Genomic DNA, 17,908 nt, shown 5'->3' with positions numbered 1-17,908 from the left:
ACACTATATAAAAAGGCCACAGCCATTTCATGTGGAATTGATCTTTTTCCATGTGTTCAACAGAAGCATGGAGCATCAGAATCTATTTCATGACCAACAGGAGGACAATGACAGCTTTTCCGAACCTGTGAAATTCGATGCTCGCTCAATGAGGGCTTTGCTCTCTCCCAGTAAGTGTGGGGTAGGGGAGGGGGGCAGCATGCCTACATGGATGAGAGCTTAGTTTCCTTAAAAGATTGGGACTTTGTTTTCTCTCAGTGTTCTGAAGGACTCAGAGTCTGAAATCAAGGTGTTCAGAATGCCATACTCCCTTTCATGGTTACCGGCACAAACCCTCGATTTTCCTTTGGAGCTGCTAGTGGCTTTGGGAAATTCTTGGTCTACCCTGGCATGTGACTACAGCATTTTCATCTCAGCCTCCTTCTTCACATGGCATTTTCTCCAGCGTCCCTGTTATTTTCTTACAAAGATCCAAGTCATCGGATTCGTGCTCATCCGTATGACCCCATCTTAACTTGCAGGTGTATCCTAAAAAGAATCTTTCGATTGAAGGACCTCTTCATAAAGGCCTCATTCTAACTTGAGGTACAACCTGCAAATACCTTCTTTCCACTAAAGACCAGCTGCATGACTCTCTGAGCTTAGGCCTTCAGTATATCTTTGTGGGAGATACACTTCAATCCACAACAGATTAAATGGATATTTGTACAGGTTATGACAGAAATTCAAACGAAGCAATCTCCAGCTGTGTCTTGATAGGATGGGTTGAGGTATCAGGACAGAATTGCTTATAATTCTGCTAAACTTTGAAGGAAAATACCTATGTCCAACTGGTGTCAGATAGATAGATTTGTCAGAGTGAGCAGCATACCCAAAGCTAAATGGTCAAAGTCAAAGAGCACGAATTCTTATGAAGGAAACCTAGAATATAGACCCCAACCCTAGGGCATAGTGAATGTGTGTGCTGGAATGGATTGGGAGGGTGTGGTGTCATTGAGGTACCCATTTTAAAAAGTGAAAGTCAGAGCTAATAAACAGAGGTAGTGAGTGACTGCGAAGAGAGGACACAGGCATTGGAAGCAGGGGGCAATTTTTGAAAAGTTGTAAGAGTTATCCAAGAGGTAGAATACACAGAGAGCCAGATGTGGTGGTATATTCCTATAATCCTAGCTACGCAGGAGACAGATACCAGGAGGATGGTTATTCAAGCCCAGTTACCGAGTTAGTGAGAGGCCCCATATAAAAAACAAGCTAGGCACAATAGGAAACATGGTATTTTTAATCTCAGCTACATGGCTAGCAGAGATAGCAGGATTACAGTTCTAGTCTGGCATGGCCAGACAGTAGCTAAAAAGTGAAAGGGTTGGAGGAAGTAGTGGAAGGGCTACAGAGTACCTAGAAATTACAAAGCCCTAATCTTGAACAAACTAGATACTTTAAATCCAATAATAAAAGTAAAACAATCAAACGTGTGATAATAAATTAAGGTTGTGACAAGTTTTAGGCTCAATTTGAAAGATATTTTACCTTGTTTGTATTAAAAGTCATTTTTCCAATTTCTTTTGCCTTCTCTCTTTTGCTTTACTCTATTTTTACAAATATTTTCTTGCTTTTCATTTCAGTTGCTCATAAAATATTCTTGAACAGTATTTCAAATTTAGGAGTTTTTCAAACAGAAAGCAAGATGATTCCTTTTTATTCAACAATGAAGGAAATATTCATGGAGAAGAGTTGTAATGTATGTTTTATTAACCTAATTAGAGAAAGATCTGATCCTTCTGCATCAATTAACATCTTACTATATTAAACACAGTTCCATTATATACATAAGACTAAAGCTGATTGTTGTTAATATGTTCAAGAATAATGTTACGATCGGCTTCCTTCGTCTCTTCCAAAGTTAAGTCAACATATAAACCAGTCTAGTTGTTTGATTTTTAAAATAATTTTGCTAATTTAAAATCATAAGAGATAGTCAACTATGAAACCAGATGGAATGGGTAAACAATATTACTTTTGCATGGTAAGGTCCTTGAAGAACTATTCTGATTGGGTTTTCAAATATGATAAAAGTCATTATTATATGGTTCCTTGAGAATTTTTATTTGCTGACAATATATTTCCAAGTGAAATACATAGAAAAATAATTATAACTATATATGTATTAATATTTAAATTTACAAATTCCTGTAAGTCAAAAGTTCATAGAGTCATGGAAGAAGAGCAAATTTACTAACAATAGTTGGGGTTTTGTTTTACTTTTTAGAACCTAAAAATGTCCCTGCTCTTCACGAGAAGTTGAAGTGCTTCAAAGCTGCACTAATTACCCTCTATCTCCTCGTGTTTGCTGTCCTCATACCTATCATTGGAATAATGGCAGGTATGTTGAAACTTAGCAATCAGGTGAGCTAATTATTGGAAGATCAAAATAGGGGCATTCGGGGTTTTTTATTTGGGGAGAGAGGGTGTTTTTTTTGTTTTTGTTTTTGTTTTTGTCTTTGTTTTTGCTAGTCCTAGAGGGCTTGGACTCAGGGCCTGAGCACTGTCCCTGGCTTCTTTTTGCTCAAGGCTAGCACTCTGCCACCTGAGCCACAGCGCCACTTCTGGCATTTTCAGTTTACGTGGCGCCCAGGAATTGAACCTAGAGCTTCTTGCATGGTAGGTAGGCCAGCACGCTACCGCTAGGCCACATTCCCAGCCTGGGGAGAGGGATTTTGTGTGTTTATAACGGGGCCATGCTCTTGATCAGCACTTCCTGCTTATGGACAGTACTTTTCCATTGAGCCACAACTCCACTCCTGTTTTCTTGTTAGCTAACTGAAGGTAGAGGCTCAAGAATTTATGAGCCTGGGCTAGCTTCAAACTTCAGTTCTCAAATAAGCCATTTGAGTCACTATCATGAGCTACTGACATCCTGGCAATGTTCTTCTATGCTGTAGAAGAATGTCCCATCCCTCATTAATATGCTTCCAGCTTACGTGCCCATATGTCATTTACCATTACTTCAAAATATCAAAAAAATAACATGATGGAATCTTCTCAAAGGAAAGAAATGGAATATGCTGGCGTCGTTCACTGTGATGCTCTCCAGGCATGTATTTCTCTGAGGAGTCTAACATGGACTGGGGATAGTGGTCTGTGGCTTGTGTATACCTGAAGTATATATGTAAATGTTATTCTATGAAGCATTTTTTATGGATTTGATGGATCCTAATAGACATTTCAATTTCTGTGCCTTGTCATACTCCTCTTCTCTGTAGCTGATAAATGGTCTGGCAGTATATTATATCAACAGACAAGGTTGGAATAAGATATACCTTTCTATGGATACTAATCCATCTAACAAGAAAATACCAAACACAAGGCCACACGTCCTTTCTCAAGAGACCAGCTGAGGGCGTATTCCAAACCAGATTCAGAATTCTACTAAAGGAAAGGACAATGAGAAGCACCATTGTCATAATAGCTATCATCATTCAAGCGTTTTCTATCTTTAAGCACCAGGCTGTAAACTTTAACCATATTATCTTAGTTAACCTTTACAATTATCCTCTGAGCAGCCAGTGTCATTTGCCTCATTATCCATGCAGGAAAATAGGGGCTCCTCTGTGATGCAGCCACATTATGACAGCTAAGACCTCCAAGCTCCACCGTCTCCCACTGTAATTGAGTTTTTCTAATGAAACGTGATTGTCCAGGGAAAACAAAACAAAGCAACCACCTAGATTGAGTTGTTATAGTTTTTTTCCAATGAACTGTTTTCTATGGGGAAATGTTTACTCTTCTCTAATACGTTAAAAACAAACAAAAGCAAAATCCCACTCTAACAACTGAAGAAACAAGCAAACTACAGCCTTCTAAAGAAAAGAGGTTCCACGATCTGTATCCTGCAGTAAAGAATGATCTTCCTGCTACATCCAGGGTATCTGCATGAAATTTACGCATATGTGCTTACCTATAGTCTGAAATGCATACTTGATTGAAAATATTAGCTGTACACCATGCAAGGGATAACCAAGTTACACAATGCATCATTAGAATGATAGAAGTTACTATTCTGGAAAACATGAATTAATAGTTATTAGAATGATAGAAGTTACTACTTTGGAAAACATGAATTAATAGGTGAAGTAAAATATTATACCTCAAAACTGTGTGAAATTTAGAGTATCTAATATTTTGAAAGATTGTTCCTGAATTCTACACTTTACTTCATAGAATACTTCTTTAAAAAGCTGCCAAATCTTTGTCAGAGCATAGCAACAGAATGCTGTCCCAGGACAATAGATATAATCTAGAGCGGATGTGTATAAATTGCTACTGACACACTAAAAATTCTTTACTCAAAACAACATAAATTTAAGAATGGAGGAGATATCACCAACATAAAAGAACGAACATGATCTGCAGAATCAAATATAAGCCTCTCCCTAGGTCTTTGCATACATAATAAAGTGAGTCGTCTCTCAAATATGAAATAGAAAAGTCACAGACTGTCATCCCTCCAATAAAAAAGAAAGAAATGAATGGTGGCATTCTCTACCCGGCTATCTGATAAAGAGTTAAACCCTTCTTTTTCTCGTTTTTTGTTTTGTGTGTGTGTGTGCTGGGGATTGAGCCCAGAGCTTCATGTATTCATGCCACACAAGTGCTATTCCACTGAGCTCCATCCACAGCCTGAATGCGAGTTTTGGGAATGAGGGTCTTATGTAATTCAGGCCGGCTGTGATCTCAGGATACCTGGGCCTCACCTCCTCAGTGCTGGCTGGGATTACAAGTGTTCAACACCACTCCCGACTAGGGCTAATCTTGAGCGTGTGTGTGTGTGTGTGTGTACTTGCGTGCCAGTTTCGGGGCTTGAACCCAGGGCCTGAGAACTGTCACTTGTGCTCAGACTAATATGTGAATCTTAGAATTGATTAATGCACAAACTAAACTGTCATACTTAGTCCTCATACTGAATTTAATAAGTGTGATAAACACACTGCTATGTCCAATGTATTGATAAATTCATAAATATAGAGACTTACGGCTAGTGTTAGCACTTTGAGCCACAGCACCACTTTCAGCTTTTGCTAAGTAGTTTACAGGAGACAAGAGTCTTTCAGGGACTTTTCTGCTGGGGCTGGCTTCAAAGCACAATCCTCAGATATCACCCTACTGAGTAGCTAGGATTACAGATGTCAACCATCAGATCCTGGCTCCGGGTTAGTCATTTTTAAAGAAAGTAAAATTTAACTTAGTTTAATTCAGGGTCAAAAACCTAGCTGTGTTTTTAAATATAAAAACCAAAGGTAGCTGTTCTGTCAAATGCTATTTACTTTGTCAGATTAAAACTGGTGTTCATGATATCTTTTGTCCAACAGGTATTTGGGTTTTTTTTTTTTTTGCTGTGAAAAACATTTATACTATCCCTGTAAAATAATACATATTCTCAATGAAATAAAATTATATGGTTGAGCTACTGTATCTAGTAAAATAAAGCTAAGACTACATTCAACTGCAGAAAAGTTTTATGCTACACACTATTAATTCCACACAGTTAATTAGGATCAAGCCTGGAGATGCTTAGGACACAGATGCTGAATCCAAAATAGAAGCTTCAGAACTCTGAAATTTAGTATTCCAATTATACTAATGATAATGTAGACGTATCAACTGATTAATTAACTTGTCCATTGTTACACCTTAGGAAAGACAGAGATAGAATTTCTACTCAGGTAGGTCTCTCTGTAATCTAGAGTCCTGACTACTGCCTAGAAAACAGTAATCATCACACAATGTAAAATGTGAAAGAAAAATTTTTGAAATATTTAAAAATAATTGTTCATGTATGCTGGGCCCTGGTGGCTCACACCTGTGATCTTAACTACGAGGCTGAAATCTGAGGACTGTGGATTGAAGCCAGCCTAGTCCAATTAACCAGCCAAAAGTTGGAAGCAGAGCTGTGGCTCAAGTGGTAGAGTGCTAGCCCAGAGCAAGCAAAAGCTGAAGGACAGTGCCTGGACCATAAGTTCAAATCCCAAGTCCCCTCCCTACCCTCTCTCTCTTCTCTCTCTCTCCTCTTTCCTCTCTCTCCTCTCTCTCTCTCTCTCACACACACAAATTATTCATTATTAGAGTTACAATTGACTCTCAGTTTAGTTCCGAGAGTTACTTCACACATACTAGGTAATGGTAGTAATGTTTGAAATCAAGGCTTAATGCTTTCTAAGCAGGTTCTTTACCACTTTATCCACACTTCCATATACCTTGCTTCTAATAGGGTCTTATGTTTATGCCTGGGAAAACTGGACCACAATCCTCTCAGTCTCAGCCTCTGGAGTAGCTGGATATACAAGTCCACTTCATTGTGTGTAGCTGATGGTTATGATGGATCTCATGAAACTTTTGCCAATGCTGTTCTTGAACTCTGATCCCCCTGCTGTCTGCCTACTGAGTGGCTAGGTTTAAGGCTTGAACCACTTATGCTTAGACTAATATGTGAATCTTAGAATTGATTAATGCATGAATTAAGCCATCAAACTTGTTCCTCATATTGAATTTAAAAAGAAGTACATTTTATGTCCAACTTATTGATAAACTCAGAAATACAGAACAAACACAAGTAATTCAGCTTTCCTCTGTAAAGTCTCTTGTGGTTAAGTGGTTTTCATATATACCAATTTGTCATCTATAACATTCACATGTTTTATTTCATTTATGCTTAACTACTGTTGGGGCTGTTTGTACAGAGAGGTTACGGTTACATACATAAGGCAGTGAGTACATTTCTTATCCAACTTGTTACCTCCTCCTTGGCTTTCCCCCCCTCCCCCTTCCCTGCTCCCTCTCCACCCTCCCCAGAGATGTCCAGTTGGTTTACAGCATATTGCCGTATTGCTGTTGCATTGGTTCACCTTTTACCCTTGGTGTCTCCATTTTGGTGTTCCCCTCTCCTAGTTCCACTAAATGTACAAACAATAACCAGTGTACCAAAGTCAGTTACCGTGACAACAGGGGTAAAAGCATGCTATTTTATACCTTTGAGGAGACCTAAGGAAGAAGAAAATGAGTATCTTTGCAGGATTACCCTGTGTAATGTGTAGAGTGGCACTAGAGCCCAGGATCAAGCAGCTAGCTCTCATTTAGCAGAAACACTAAGTGTTTATCTTGTCTTATCGTGTTTAATCCTCACAGGTCTATAGAATCTCATATCATTTTTGTAGCACAGAACAATACACTCAGATATAAATGTGTGCCATTTTAATACATACAAAGGCATTCTTTATTGGTTCATAATTACCGTATGTGTGAAGTCTAATGCACTAAAATCAATAGGAATGTAAATGATACATATATATGCATGTAGTATTAATATGTAAGTACATTAACTACTACATATTAGCAATAAAAGGGTGTTCAGCATTTTCTTCATCTTATAAGATTGTAAGTGTAAGATTGTAACTGTATATTACTTTTATTTCAAAGTTAATGGTTGTGTATTTTTTTCTGTTCCTTTGGGAGAAAGTAAACCCTCTAGGGCGCATTGCTCTAGCTAATTGGGAGGTAGAGACTGGAAGTTCAAGGAACAAAAGTTTGCCAACTCCACCTCACCTAATGTACGTTCCAGTTACATGGAAAAGTTAGAAAAGGGCATCACATCACAACCTGCCCAAAGCATAAGCATGAAATTCAATTTAAAAAAATAATGAAAATGTAAAGAGCTGTGAGTGTGGATTAAACGGGAGTGTAACTGTCTAGCAAGTGTCAGGCGCAGAGTTAAAACACTAATACTCCCAGTACTATTATTAACATAAGAGCTTGCAGAGTAGGGTACAGGAATAATGGCCCAGGCCTGAAATCAGAGTGCATGGGAGGTTGTGGAAGGAAGACTGAGAAGTTGAAGCTGGCCAAGGGTACAGCGTTTCAGGCTAACCTGTGCTACAGCCTGCCGTACTGACTCAAAACGTCCCCAAAGGCCAGCTACTAGCGACTCACAGCTGAAATCCAGTTACTCACAAAGCTAACATTTGACAATGGTGGTTCAAAGCCCAGGCATTGAGTCTGTAATCATACTAAGTGAAGTGAGCCAGACCCAAAGAAACATGGATTCTATGGTTTCCTTCATTGGGAGCGATTGGTACATGTCTAGGGTAGCCTTAGCAGAAGATCACAATAGCTCAATAGCTATGTCCATATGACCACATAAAATGATGCTAAACGAAATGAACTTCAAGTTATGGAAACAAGTGGTTTATCGTTGTTGTCACTTTAACATACCATGTGAAATTGTGCCCTTTTTCTTTTGCCTTTCTTTCCTGTGGTTTTACCCCTGCTATCACTGTAACTGATTTTGGCACCCTGGACATTGTATATACGTGTATTCGAACTAGGGAAGGGAAAAGGAATACCAAAATCAAGAGGCAAAGGATAAAAAGATGAACCAATGCAACCGCAATACTTACAAAGCTCTATGGTGTAGACCAACTGTTCAACTCATGGTGGGGGAGGGAAATGGGGAGGGGCAGTGGGGGGGAATGAAGGAGGAGGTGACAAGTTGGATAAGAAATGTACTCACTGCCTTACGTATGAAAACTGTAACCCCTCTGTACTTCACTTTAACAATAAAAATATGAAAAAAAAAGAGCCTTACAGACTCCATTTAAACCACCAAAAAGGCAGAAGTAGAGCTATGTCTCAGTGATATAGGACTAGCTTTGAGCACAAAAGCCCAGGGACAGCACCCAGACCCTGACTTCATGCCCAAGGACTAGCACACACGTATGTGCATATGCACACACACACACACACACACACACACACTTCTTTTTATTTATAAAATATTTTCCTACATATAAAATATACTAAGTATGTGCAGATAACTTAAATGACATATACAATATACAGTACCTGTAATATGTAGTATGTATTTACATAAATATATTAATCATTATAATACAAAACAATGTATAAATATATAACTAGATTATAATTGTATAAAAGTATATGCACATGATATAAATATGCAACATGTTTATATTTAAATAATTCGTACTTGAAATTTACATTTATTCATATTTGTATAATTAAATACAATTTATACATTTATACATTTATACATTATAAATACATTTATAATTAATTGTATGTTCTGTGTTATATATTAATATATTATGTCTAATCTATTAAACATATAAAATATTTCTTTTATAATAATAATGCCATAGTGGAAACAGAAATAAATTATTCAGTTCAACAAAAAGTTAGATTTTAGACCAGTGTATCAAAATTCATGGTAATTTAAACATATATATACATACACATATATGTATATATTTATTGTTATTATAAAAGTGATGTGAAGAGAGATTACAGTTACATAAGTCAGGAAATGAGTACATTTCTTTTGGTCACCCCTTCTCTTGCTTTCTCCCAGTTTATACCCCTCCTGTCCCTACCCACAAGTTGTAGAGTTCATTTTCAACACAGTGTCTAGTGAGTACCACTGCTGCATTTGTTCACCCATTTTCCCATCCATTCTGTGCCCGCCCCCCTTACCCTCCTAAAGACAGATAAACTTATAAACAAGACAAAAGATAAATTTACAAACAAGACAAAAGATAGAACACAAAAAGAGCAACAAAGATAAAAAACACCCTTGTTTCCATTTCTTGGAGTTCATTTCGATAAATACTATCTTATATGATCATATGCAAATAACTGTTGAGCCTTTGTGATCCTCGCCTAAGAATATTCTCCTTTGATGTGACTGTGTGAATGTCCAGAGACCTATATAATTTATCATGTGTCATTGTATTTTTGGTCTTTTACCATCCATTGTGTTGATACATAGGCACATTCTAGTTACAACAAACAAGGGAAACTATGCAGTCTATGTTTCCTGGGGTCTGGCTTAATTTGCCTAATACAATTTTTTTCCCAAGGCTTTCTATTTTCTTACAAATGATACAATATCATTCTTTCTGATGGAAGTGTATAATTCCATTTTGTATGCATACCACATTTTCTTGATCCATTGTCCACCGAGGGGCATCTGGGTCGATTCCATATCTTGGCTATAGTAAACAATGCTGCAATGGACATGATTATACTGCTTGTTTTAGTATGGCCTGGTTTATGGTCTATTGGATAAATGCCCAGGAGTAGAATTGCTAAACACAGAGCTTTAGTTCTATATTTAGTCTTTTGAGGAATCTCCATACTGCTTACCAAAGTAGTTGAACAAATTCGCATTCCCACCGACAGTGTAATAGTGTTCCCTTTTGGCCACATCCCTGCTGGCCTTTGTTGCTGTTAGTTTTCTTGATGGTGGTCATTCTACCTGGGGCCAGGTAGAATTTCATGTTGTTTCCATTGGCATGTCTTTTTTGGCCAGAAATGTCTAACATCTCCTCATGTGTCTATTGACCATTCTTACTTCTTCTTCGGAGAAGTCACTCTTTAAGTCTTTTGCCCATTTATTAATTGATTTCTTGTTTCTTCTTACCAAACTTTTTAAGCTAGGTAAACAAGCCAGGTGCCGGTGGGCCATGGCAACCCTAGCTACTCAGGAGACTGAGATTTGAGGATCATTGTTCAAAGCCAGCACTGGCATGGAAGTCTTTGAGACATCTATCTCCAGTTAACCACCAGAAAACTAAAAGGGGAGCTGTGGCTCAAAGTGACAGAGTGCTAGCTCACCCTGAGCAAAAAGAGCTCGGGAACAATCCCTAGTCCCTGAGTTCAAGCTCCATAACTGACAATATTTTCCTAAAATTAAAAATTAGGTAAGCAATATGTGAAACCACGTATTTTTAAAGTGACAAATTATTTGCCCAATGTCATGTTCAACTATGAGTCAAGCCTGAGCAAATGTCATTTTAGCTGTGTTTAGCCAAAGAAGATAGACCCACAACTTATGTGTGCCATAGTTAGCATGGTATTTCTACTTTTGCTTTTTATTGGTTTTCTCATCACTACACTAATGGCAAAGCTAACATGGCCCACATAGTTTCTTCTGAAAAGGGGTTGAGCATCATCTCATTTTGTCCTAACTATTTCAGAGAGAGTAGGATATTATCATTCCTGTCTACAGAATTTTCTCTAACTGGCCCATCCCAACTCAATGTCCAGGAAGACTCATAGAAGCAGCAATTTTAAATCAATTCCAAAGGAAAGTGGGAAAGGGAGACTTTGCGCTTCTCATTAATACCCTGTGTCACATTAATACGCTTGTCACAATCACTTGTTTGACCTTGGCACTTGTTGTAAGGTGGTATTCACCATGTTGCAATGGAAAGAAATAAAGTAAGTAGAATTCAATGGTATGGGGTAGAATGAGGTATGCATTTAACCATCCGGATCATGACTTGGTTTGTTTTTACTTAAACATACAGCTCATCTCTTAAAGTGGGACACAAAGAATTGCCTTGTTGATTCATCTCAAAGTGCAATGAGAAAAGGAAATGACAGTGAAGAGGAAATGAGACTTCAAGAAGTTGTGACAAAACACCTGAACAACACGGAGGAGAGAATCCAACATATTTTAGACATAGAAGCCAATCTCATAGATGAAGAATCTTTCCAGAATTTCAGCATAAAGACTGATCAAAGATTTGATGGTTTTCTCCTCCAACTAAGTGCTTTGGTTACCTCAGTTCAGGAACATGGGAATACAATAGATGGAATCTCAAAGTCCTTAATAAGCTTGAATGCTACCTTGCTTGAGACGCAGCTCCGTGTAGAATCATTGAATAGTAAACTCGAAGAGTTTACCTTGAAGCAGCAAGAGGTAAGATCATTTTGTACAGGAAGGTCACATCCAGGAATTCAATTGGACTCCTTATCTTGTCTCCTCAGATAGTCCAGGAAAGCAAAAGTTTCAAATTTTGTTTATATATTTTCTTATTTACTCTATTAAAACAATCGAACTAAAATGATTCAAATGAATTTACCTGGTGGCTTTTCCAGACTCCCAATTTATTCCTTTGGATATAAGCAATTTTAATGTTCTCGATGTTATTACAGCATCTTGCTCGATTGTCCAAAATACTTGGAATTTTTAGATTATCTTAAAATATCTGGAGAGGTAGACACCTGTGGTAGTAAATTTTACAACAGACTTATTTCCTTGGGCTGATACTAAGGTTGAATTCGAGGTCTGAAGTTCCTAGCTAGTTTTGTTGCTCAAGTTGGAGCTCTACCACAGCTCTTCCACTGGTCTTTTTTTCTGGTTAATTGGAGATAAGAATCTGAGGGCCTTGCACCTGGGGCTTGCTTCAAACCTCAATCCCCAGATCTCATTCAACCTTCTGATTAGCTAGGAATAGAAGCAGAGCCTCTAGTGTCCAGCTTAGACTTAATATTTCTTCATCACCAAAGGAATGCAAACATTAACATGGATATCTTATAATTAAATTTTGTGTAATTTATTTTGCTACTCCATATACTTAAGTACCTATGTCGGCTGATAACGGTAAAGAATTAACTTTGAATAATGTATACATACTGTTGTTGTGGGCTTCTACTGGGAAAATAGTGTATGTTTATTATCAAACAAAGATTGAATATATACTAAGTTTTCTACTTCTCTGCAAGCTATATTCATTAATCATTGAGAAACACAGCAGCCAGTAAGGCACTATTACACTCGGGTCATAGAATGATTGGATATCATCATCAGTTGTCAGTAAAATTTCTTTGTAAAGGACCAGATGGAAACGGTGCAGACCATATGGTGTGTTACATCTCCTTCATTGCTGCCATTGTAGCACCAGAGTAATCAGAGACAAAATATAGAGAGATGACCTAAAACTGCAAAACGGTAAATATTTATTAACAAAAACAGTCTAGATTGAACTTGCCAATCTGACTTCTGCACTAAAGTAGTCTATAGTGAAACCTGGTTAAAATCAGTATTGATATGATGTTTATTCTTAAATTATACCATTTGAGGAGTAATTCTAATTATTCCTTTTTATGAAACATAAGTATTTGACTAAAACTCCATGTGAAAAAAATGATTTTGTTATAAACTACCTAAGCTCCAAAGTTATAATATGAAGCCTATATTTCCATCATTAGTTAAGCAATGCCAGAAACACTGAGTAGATTCTACCAAAATAGAACTTGTGTGTGTATGTGCTTAGTACCTTAGAACCTGTGACATTGCTTGAATTTCTTGTTCAAAATGGCACTCTACCACTTACTTGAGCAATGCCTCCAGTCCTAAGCCCTTTCTTCCTGTAGTGATTTTTTTTTTTACCAATATAATTTAGAGAGCAAAGATTGGCCTCAAAACTTATTGACTCAGAAAAAAAACCCAATTAAATTATTGACTAGGAGTGGACTAGACAAATTCAGAAAGAATATGTGACAGATACATTCGTAATTTATAAAATTCAGTCACTCATATTTTTTAAATTATTTTATGTTCACAACTCAACACAACTTTTCAACACCATCTTTGATACTTTGCTTCTTTCCCATGTCCTGTCTTCCAAAATATCACATTATCAGTACGTATCTATGCATAGCAAATGTGATTGGGTTGACAAGGACTCCGAGTGGTGGGAGTAACAAATAGAGGTACCAATAAAATAAAAAAATCCATGCATGAACAATGGATGGGAGAACCAAAAATCCCCTGGTTTGGCAATGTGTGGAGTCCACCAGAGAATGCACTGTGTGTTAAAACCCAGTTAGAAACCATTCCAAACATATTTGTAGAGTTATTGGAAATAATCAAAATCTGATTATCAGTGAGATGTTTCAAATTTGAATAGACCGTACTTATTGTGTCTTGGGGGAGACCGTGCATTATAAAGGGAGTACAAGTGACCAGTGAAGTTGAGAAAATTGTGTTTCTTAGACAATAATCACTTGTCACGGTATTCATGTGTGGATGTGTGCATGGAAACATGTTTTCATGCCTGTTAAAAAATTATGTTGATCTTTGAATTCCACATCCCTCTGGAAGGAGAGATTGAACTGAGGGCCTTACACAAGTTAGGTGAGCATTCCCCTACTAAATTACATCCCTAGCTCCCAGTCATTGAGTCTCGAGCTCAATCAGTGATTAAGTAAATGACACGAAGGGCAAAAGCAGCAAGTATAGTTTGAACAATACCATCATACTATTCATTAGGAGTAGAACAAACATTAATTTGAATGAAAAGGGAATATAATCCCTCATTATAATGATTATTTTATGATGAATGTTTGTTCTGGCAGGTCTAATGTTAGTGAAATCTGGGGAGTATGAATGGCTATTACATAGGATTTTAAAAATTAACTGCATTACTCTCCTTTCAATAAAAGTAAAAGTTGGTAGAAGTGAGGTTTACATGAAGTTTTCAAGACGGAAATGCAAAGGTGATCAGATTTGTAAGTTGCAAAATCACTTGCTAGTCCTTAAACTAGTTTGCTGTGGGTATGTGGATCTGATAGATTTTTACCCATTCAAATATAAGGTGGGCTGATAAAGTATATTACTACCCAGTCAAAGATCAGTGTCTCATGCCTGTAATCCCAGCTACTCAGGAGGCTGAGGTCTGAGTATCACTATTTAAAGCCAGCCTGGACAGAAAAGTCCCCATGAGACTCCTCTCCAATTAAGCACCAGAAAACCTGAAGTGTCAGTTTGGCTCACAGTGATACAGTGGTAGTCTTGGCCAAAGAACTCGGGGACAGGGCCTAGGCCCTGAGTTCATGCCTCACAACTCAAAAAAAAAAAATCACAATGAAAAAGTTTATGTTTGGCTTTCAATATTTTTTATTATCTTTAAATAGTTGTAAAAGGGAGGTGTCAGTTAACAAAGCAGTGTATGAGCACATCAGCATATGACAAGTCAACCAGTTACTAAGAATAAAAAAAGAAGTGTTTCCCAGCCAAAGAATTACTATTTTAAGAGAGTTTTCTAATATCCATATTTTTCTGTAATATTCCTATAATATCACATGATTTTTTTAAAAAAATCTAATTTCCAAGACTTCTTGAAATCATACATTTTGTAACTGTGCATGTAATGTTTGTGGCCACATTGCAGGAAATCCGTAAGTTAGAAGAGCACATGTATAATGCGTCAGCAGAAATTGAGTCTATGAAAGAAGAACAAGCACTTGTGGAAGGGGAAATGAAGAGAGAAGTGAAAGTACTGAATAACATCACTAACGACCTCAGGCTGAAGGACTGGGAGCATTCTCAGACACTGAGAAATATCACTTTGATTCAAGGTAAGCTTTCCTTTCATTTCCCCCAGAAAATGACATGTCAAGATATGCTGATACACTGCATATATTTGGCCTTTTAAATTCTGTGCTTGACTACAACATTTTTGAGCATCTTACCTTCAACCTTCTGAAATACTGTGTTTTAGATTTGTCTTATAAAGAATGTCTTTTCGTTTGTTTCATTGGTTGTATAATATAATGTTGGTCTTTTCACTATATTTCTTTACACTACTTTATTTTGGTGCTTTATTCCAGCTTTTTAAAATTTGTTTTTATTTTCTTATCGACTTCTGGATTGATTGAGATTTTTTATATTGAATGTTTTGTGCATTCAAGTCACCAAAAATAATTTGGGCATTTTTAGTGTATTTCTATTTTCTTCTGTTTTTCTTTATTTCTATGGAAATGTATTCTAATCTATCCTAAGGTTAATCAGCAACTGAAAATGTAACCTTGACCTATGCAAGGAACTGGCCATGCCTTCCTTTTCTGACGGCCTCCTTTCTTGGTTAGGTGGTGCTTACGAAGTCAGTTCATTGCTATATTGTAAGAACGTGAAACAATAACTTAGTCAATATTATTATTCTTACAAACAGTATTTCCTCAGAGTTGCTCAGGAGGATATTTGTTTTTGCTCCTAAATTCATCTCAGTCATTTATTCTGGGATGATCTTCCTTTTGCCTAGAAGACATCTTTGGAAAGTTTAAGTTGTGAGACCTTTTGATTTTTTTTCTGTATTTTATTCTTATTCGTTTAATTGCCTTACTCGATACACATTTATAAGACATCAGTTCTCTCTCTCTGTCTCTCTGTCTCCTCTCTGTCTCTGTCTGTCCGTCTGTCTGTCTCTTTCCACATCCCCCCCCCCCCTTTGGCTATTTCTGAAATACTTGTTCCTTGGTATCCAAAGAATATTGGTTGTAGGATGTTCATGAATATTAAAATCCATGGATGCCTAGGTCTCATATAAAACCCTGTATTGTTTGCATATAATCTACATATATTATCCTCTCTACTTTGAATAATTTTTAGGTTACTTATGATAACTGTGACAATGTACATGTCATATAATCCCTGCTATATTCTATTGCCTAGGGAATAATGACAGAAAAACGCCTGTGCTTGCTCAGTACAAATGCAGCCCCCCTGCCCCTGAATACCAGGGAGTTGGCGTGCTAGACAAGTGCTCTAGGCTACCACCCAGTTTTTATTTTGTTGTTGTTTTGTTTTGGATTACTTTGTTTTTGTTTGTTGCTTTTATGTAGGTGGTTGATTAAATTCAATGCAGTACCTGGAGTCTTAGGGGGCCAATTGCATGTTGAAGAAATTATTTTCCTAGCATCTGGCTTTCCTTGAAGATTATCCACCTCTTGAGCCCCTACCCCCAGCTCTTTTGGTCTTTAGTTATTTTTTCAGATAGGTTTTCTTGTTTATATCCCGGGTGTCCCTGGGCAGCCTAATCTGAGATTCTCCTTTATTTTTTTCTGCTAGTATTCTGATAAATTTACCTTTGTAAGTAACAATGTTTCTCTCCTTTACCTTCCAGTATTCTTTCCACCAAATGAACTCCTTGCTGCTTAAACTCAATAGGTCCATGTCTCCCTCTCCGTGGCTGACTCCCAGAGATAAGTGTGGCAACGCAATGAATTTCTAATGAGTCACGCTAAAATGTCACTGTCAGATCTAAGAGTTGGGCTAGAGTTTAGATATGGTAGCACTGTGCCTTCTTCGTTTACTTTGTGGTTATGGCTTCAGCTCACACTCTGAAACCCTCAGCGAAACTATGCACTGCTCTCATTTTCTTCTGTTTTACCTCTGGTCAGTTCATTGTTGCTGCTAATGTTTATTTGTTTTTTTGTAGCTGTCCTTTCACCATTTTCTCAACTATCAGTGTTCTTTCTCTCTTTGTCTTCTCAAACTATTGTCTTCCTTTTGTTCCCCTGATTCTTGTCAATCACCGAGTCACAGGGAGAAAGCTTCCTCTCTTCTATCTTACCTCAGACTCTCTTCATCTCTGTGACAGATACCTTCAGGTAGGGCCCTTTCCAGCAATGTACTATTTGTTTGTCTATAATGCACAAATTTTTGTTTCCTTTCAGTGCATTGCACATATCTTATGAGGCTTTAGTTATGCATTTTTTGACATAGTGTCTACCTGCTCAATATGTGCATACTACTACTGTGGTTTTGTGCCATTGTGATATCTTTTCCCTGCCCTCTAGATTCTTAGAACCTAAAAACGTATTATCCATCTATAAATATTTAATACATACTTGAGTCATTTATTTAAGGCGTTGTCATCCTTATCAATAGAGGGCATTATAGTATCTCAATTGCAGCCTGTTCTTCCATTTTGCAAGGTAAGTCTTATTTTTTGTTATTGCACAACAAAAAGAAACTGATTTTTTCTACATCACTGTCTTGATAAATGACAAATATCTGAAATATGTGTTTTGAAAGTATCATCAGTTATTGTAATTTTTTAAAGGTCCTCCAGGACCTCCAGGGGAAAAAGGTGACAGAGGACTCATTGGACTAACTGGTCATCCAGGCCTGATGGGCCTGAGAGGTATGGTAATAATAACTACTTAATCATATACTGCAAGGGTAGATAAACATACAGCCCTGTATGTATGCAAATGAAAATAGTAGTTATTTAATTTTCTTCCTATATATTGTGTGTGTATGAACATA

At 37.2% G+C, this 17,908-nt stretch overlaps 1 protein-coding gene across 1 annotated transcript in view; it reads left to right on the top strand.

Moving 5' to 3' along the window:
* Positions 1 to 17,908, top strand: part of Msr1 (macrophage scavenger receptor 1) — a 33,330-nt gene that overhangs the window by 4,297 nt on the left and 11,125 nt on the right. The window contains exons 2-6 of the mRNA XM_048330733.1: positions 64 to 170; positions 2,267 to 2,380; positions 11,379 to 11,773; positions 15,030 to 15,216; positions 17,703 to 17,783. Coding sequence (XP_048186690.1) covers positions 68 to 170; positions 2,267 to 2,380; positions 11,379 to 11,773; positions 15,030 to 15,216; positions 17,703 to 17,783 — 880 coding nt within the window. The 5' untranslated portion in view covers positions 64 to 67. The remainder of the gene's footprint in view (positions 1 to 63; positions 171 to 2,266; positions 2,381 to 11,378; positions 11,774 to 15,029; positions 15,217 to 17,702; positions 17,784 to 17,908) is intronic.

This window comes from Perognathus longimembris, chromosome 21 (assembly GCF_023159225.1).
Source record: "Perognathus longimembris pacificus isolate PPM17 chromosome 21, ASM2315922v1, whole genome shotgun sequence".
NCBI classification, from domain to species: domain Eukaryota; kingdom Metazoa; phylum Chordata; class Mammalia; order Rodentia; family Heteromyidae; genus Perognathus; species Perognathus longimembris.
This window is presented reverse-complemented; position numbering and strand designations above follow the sequence as displayed.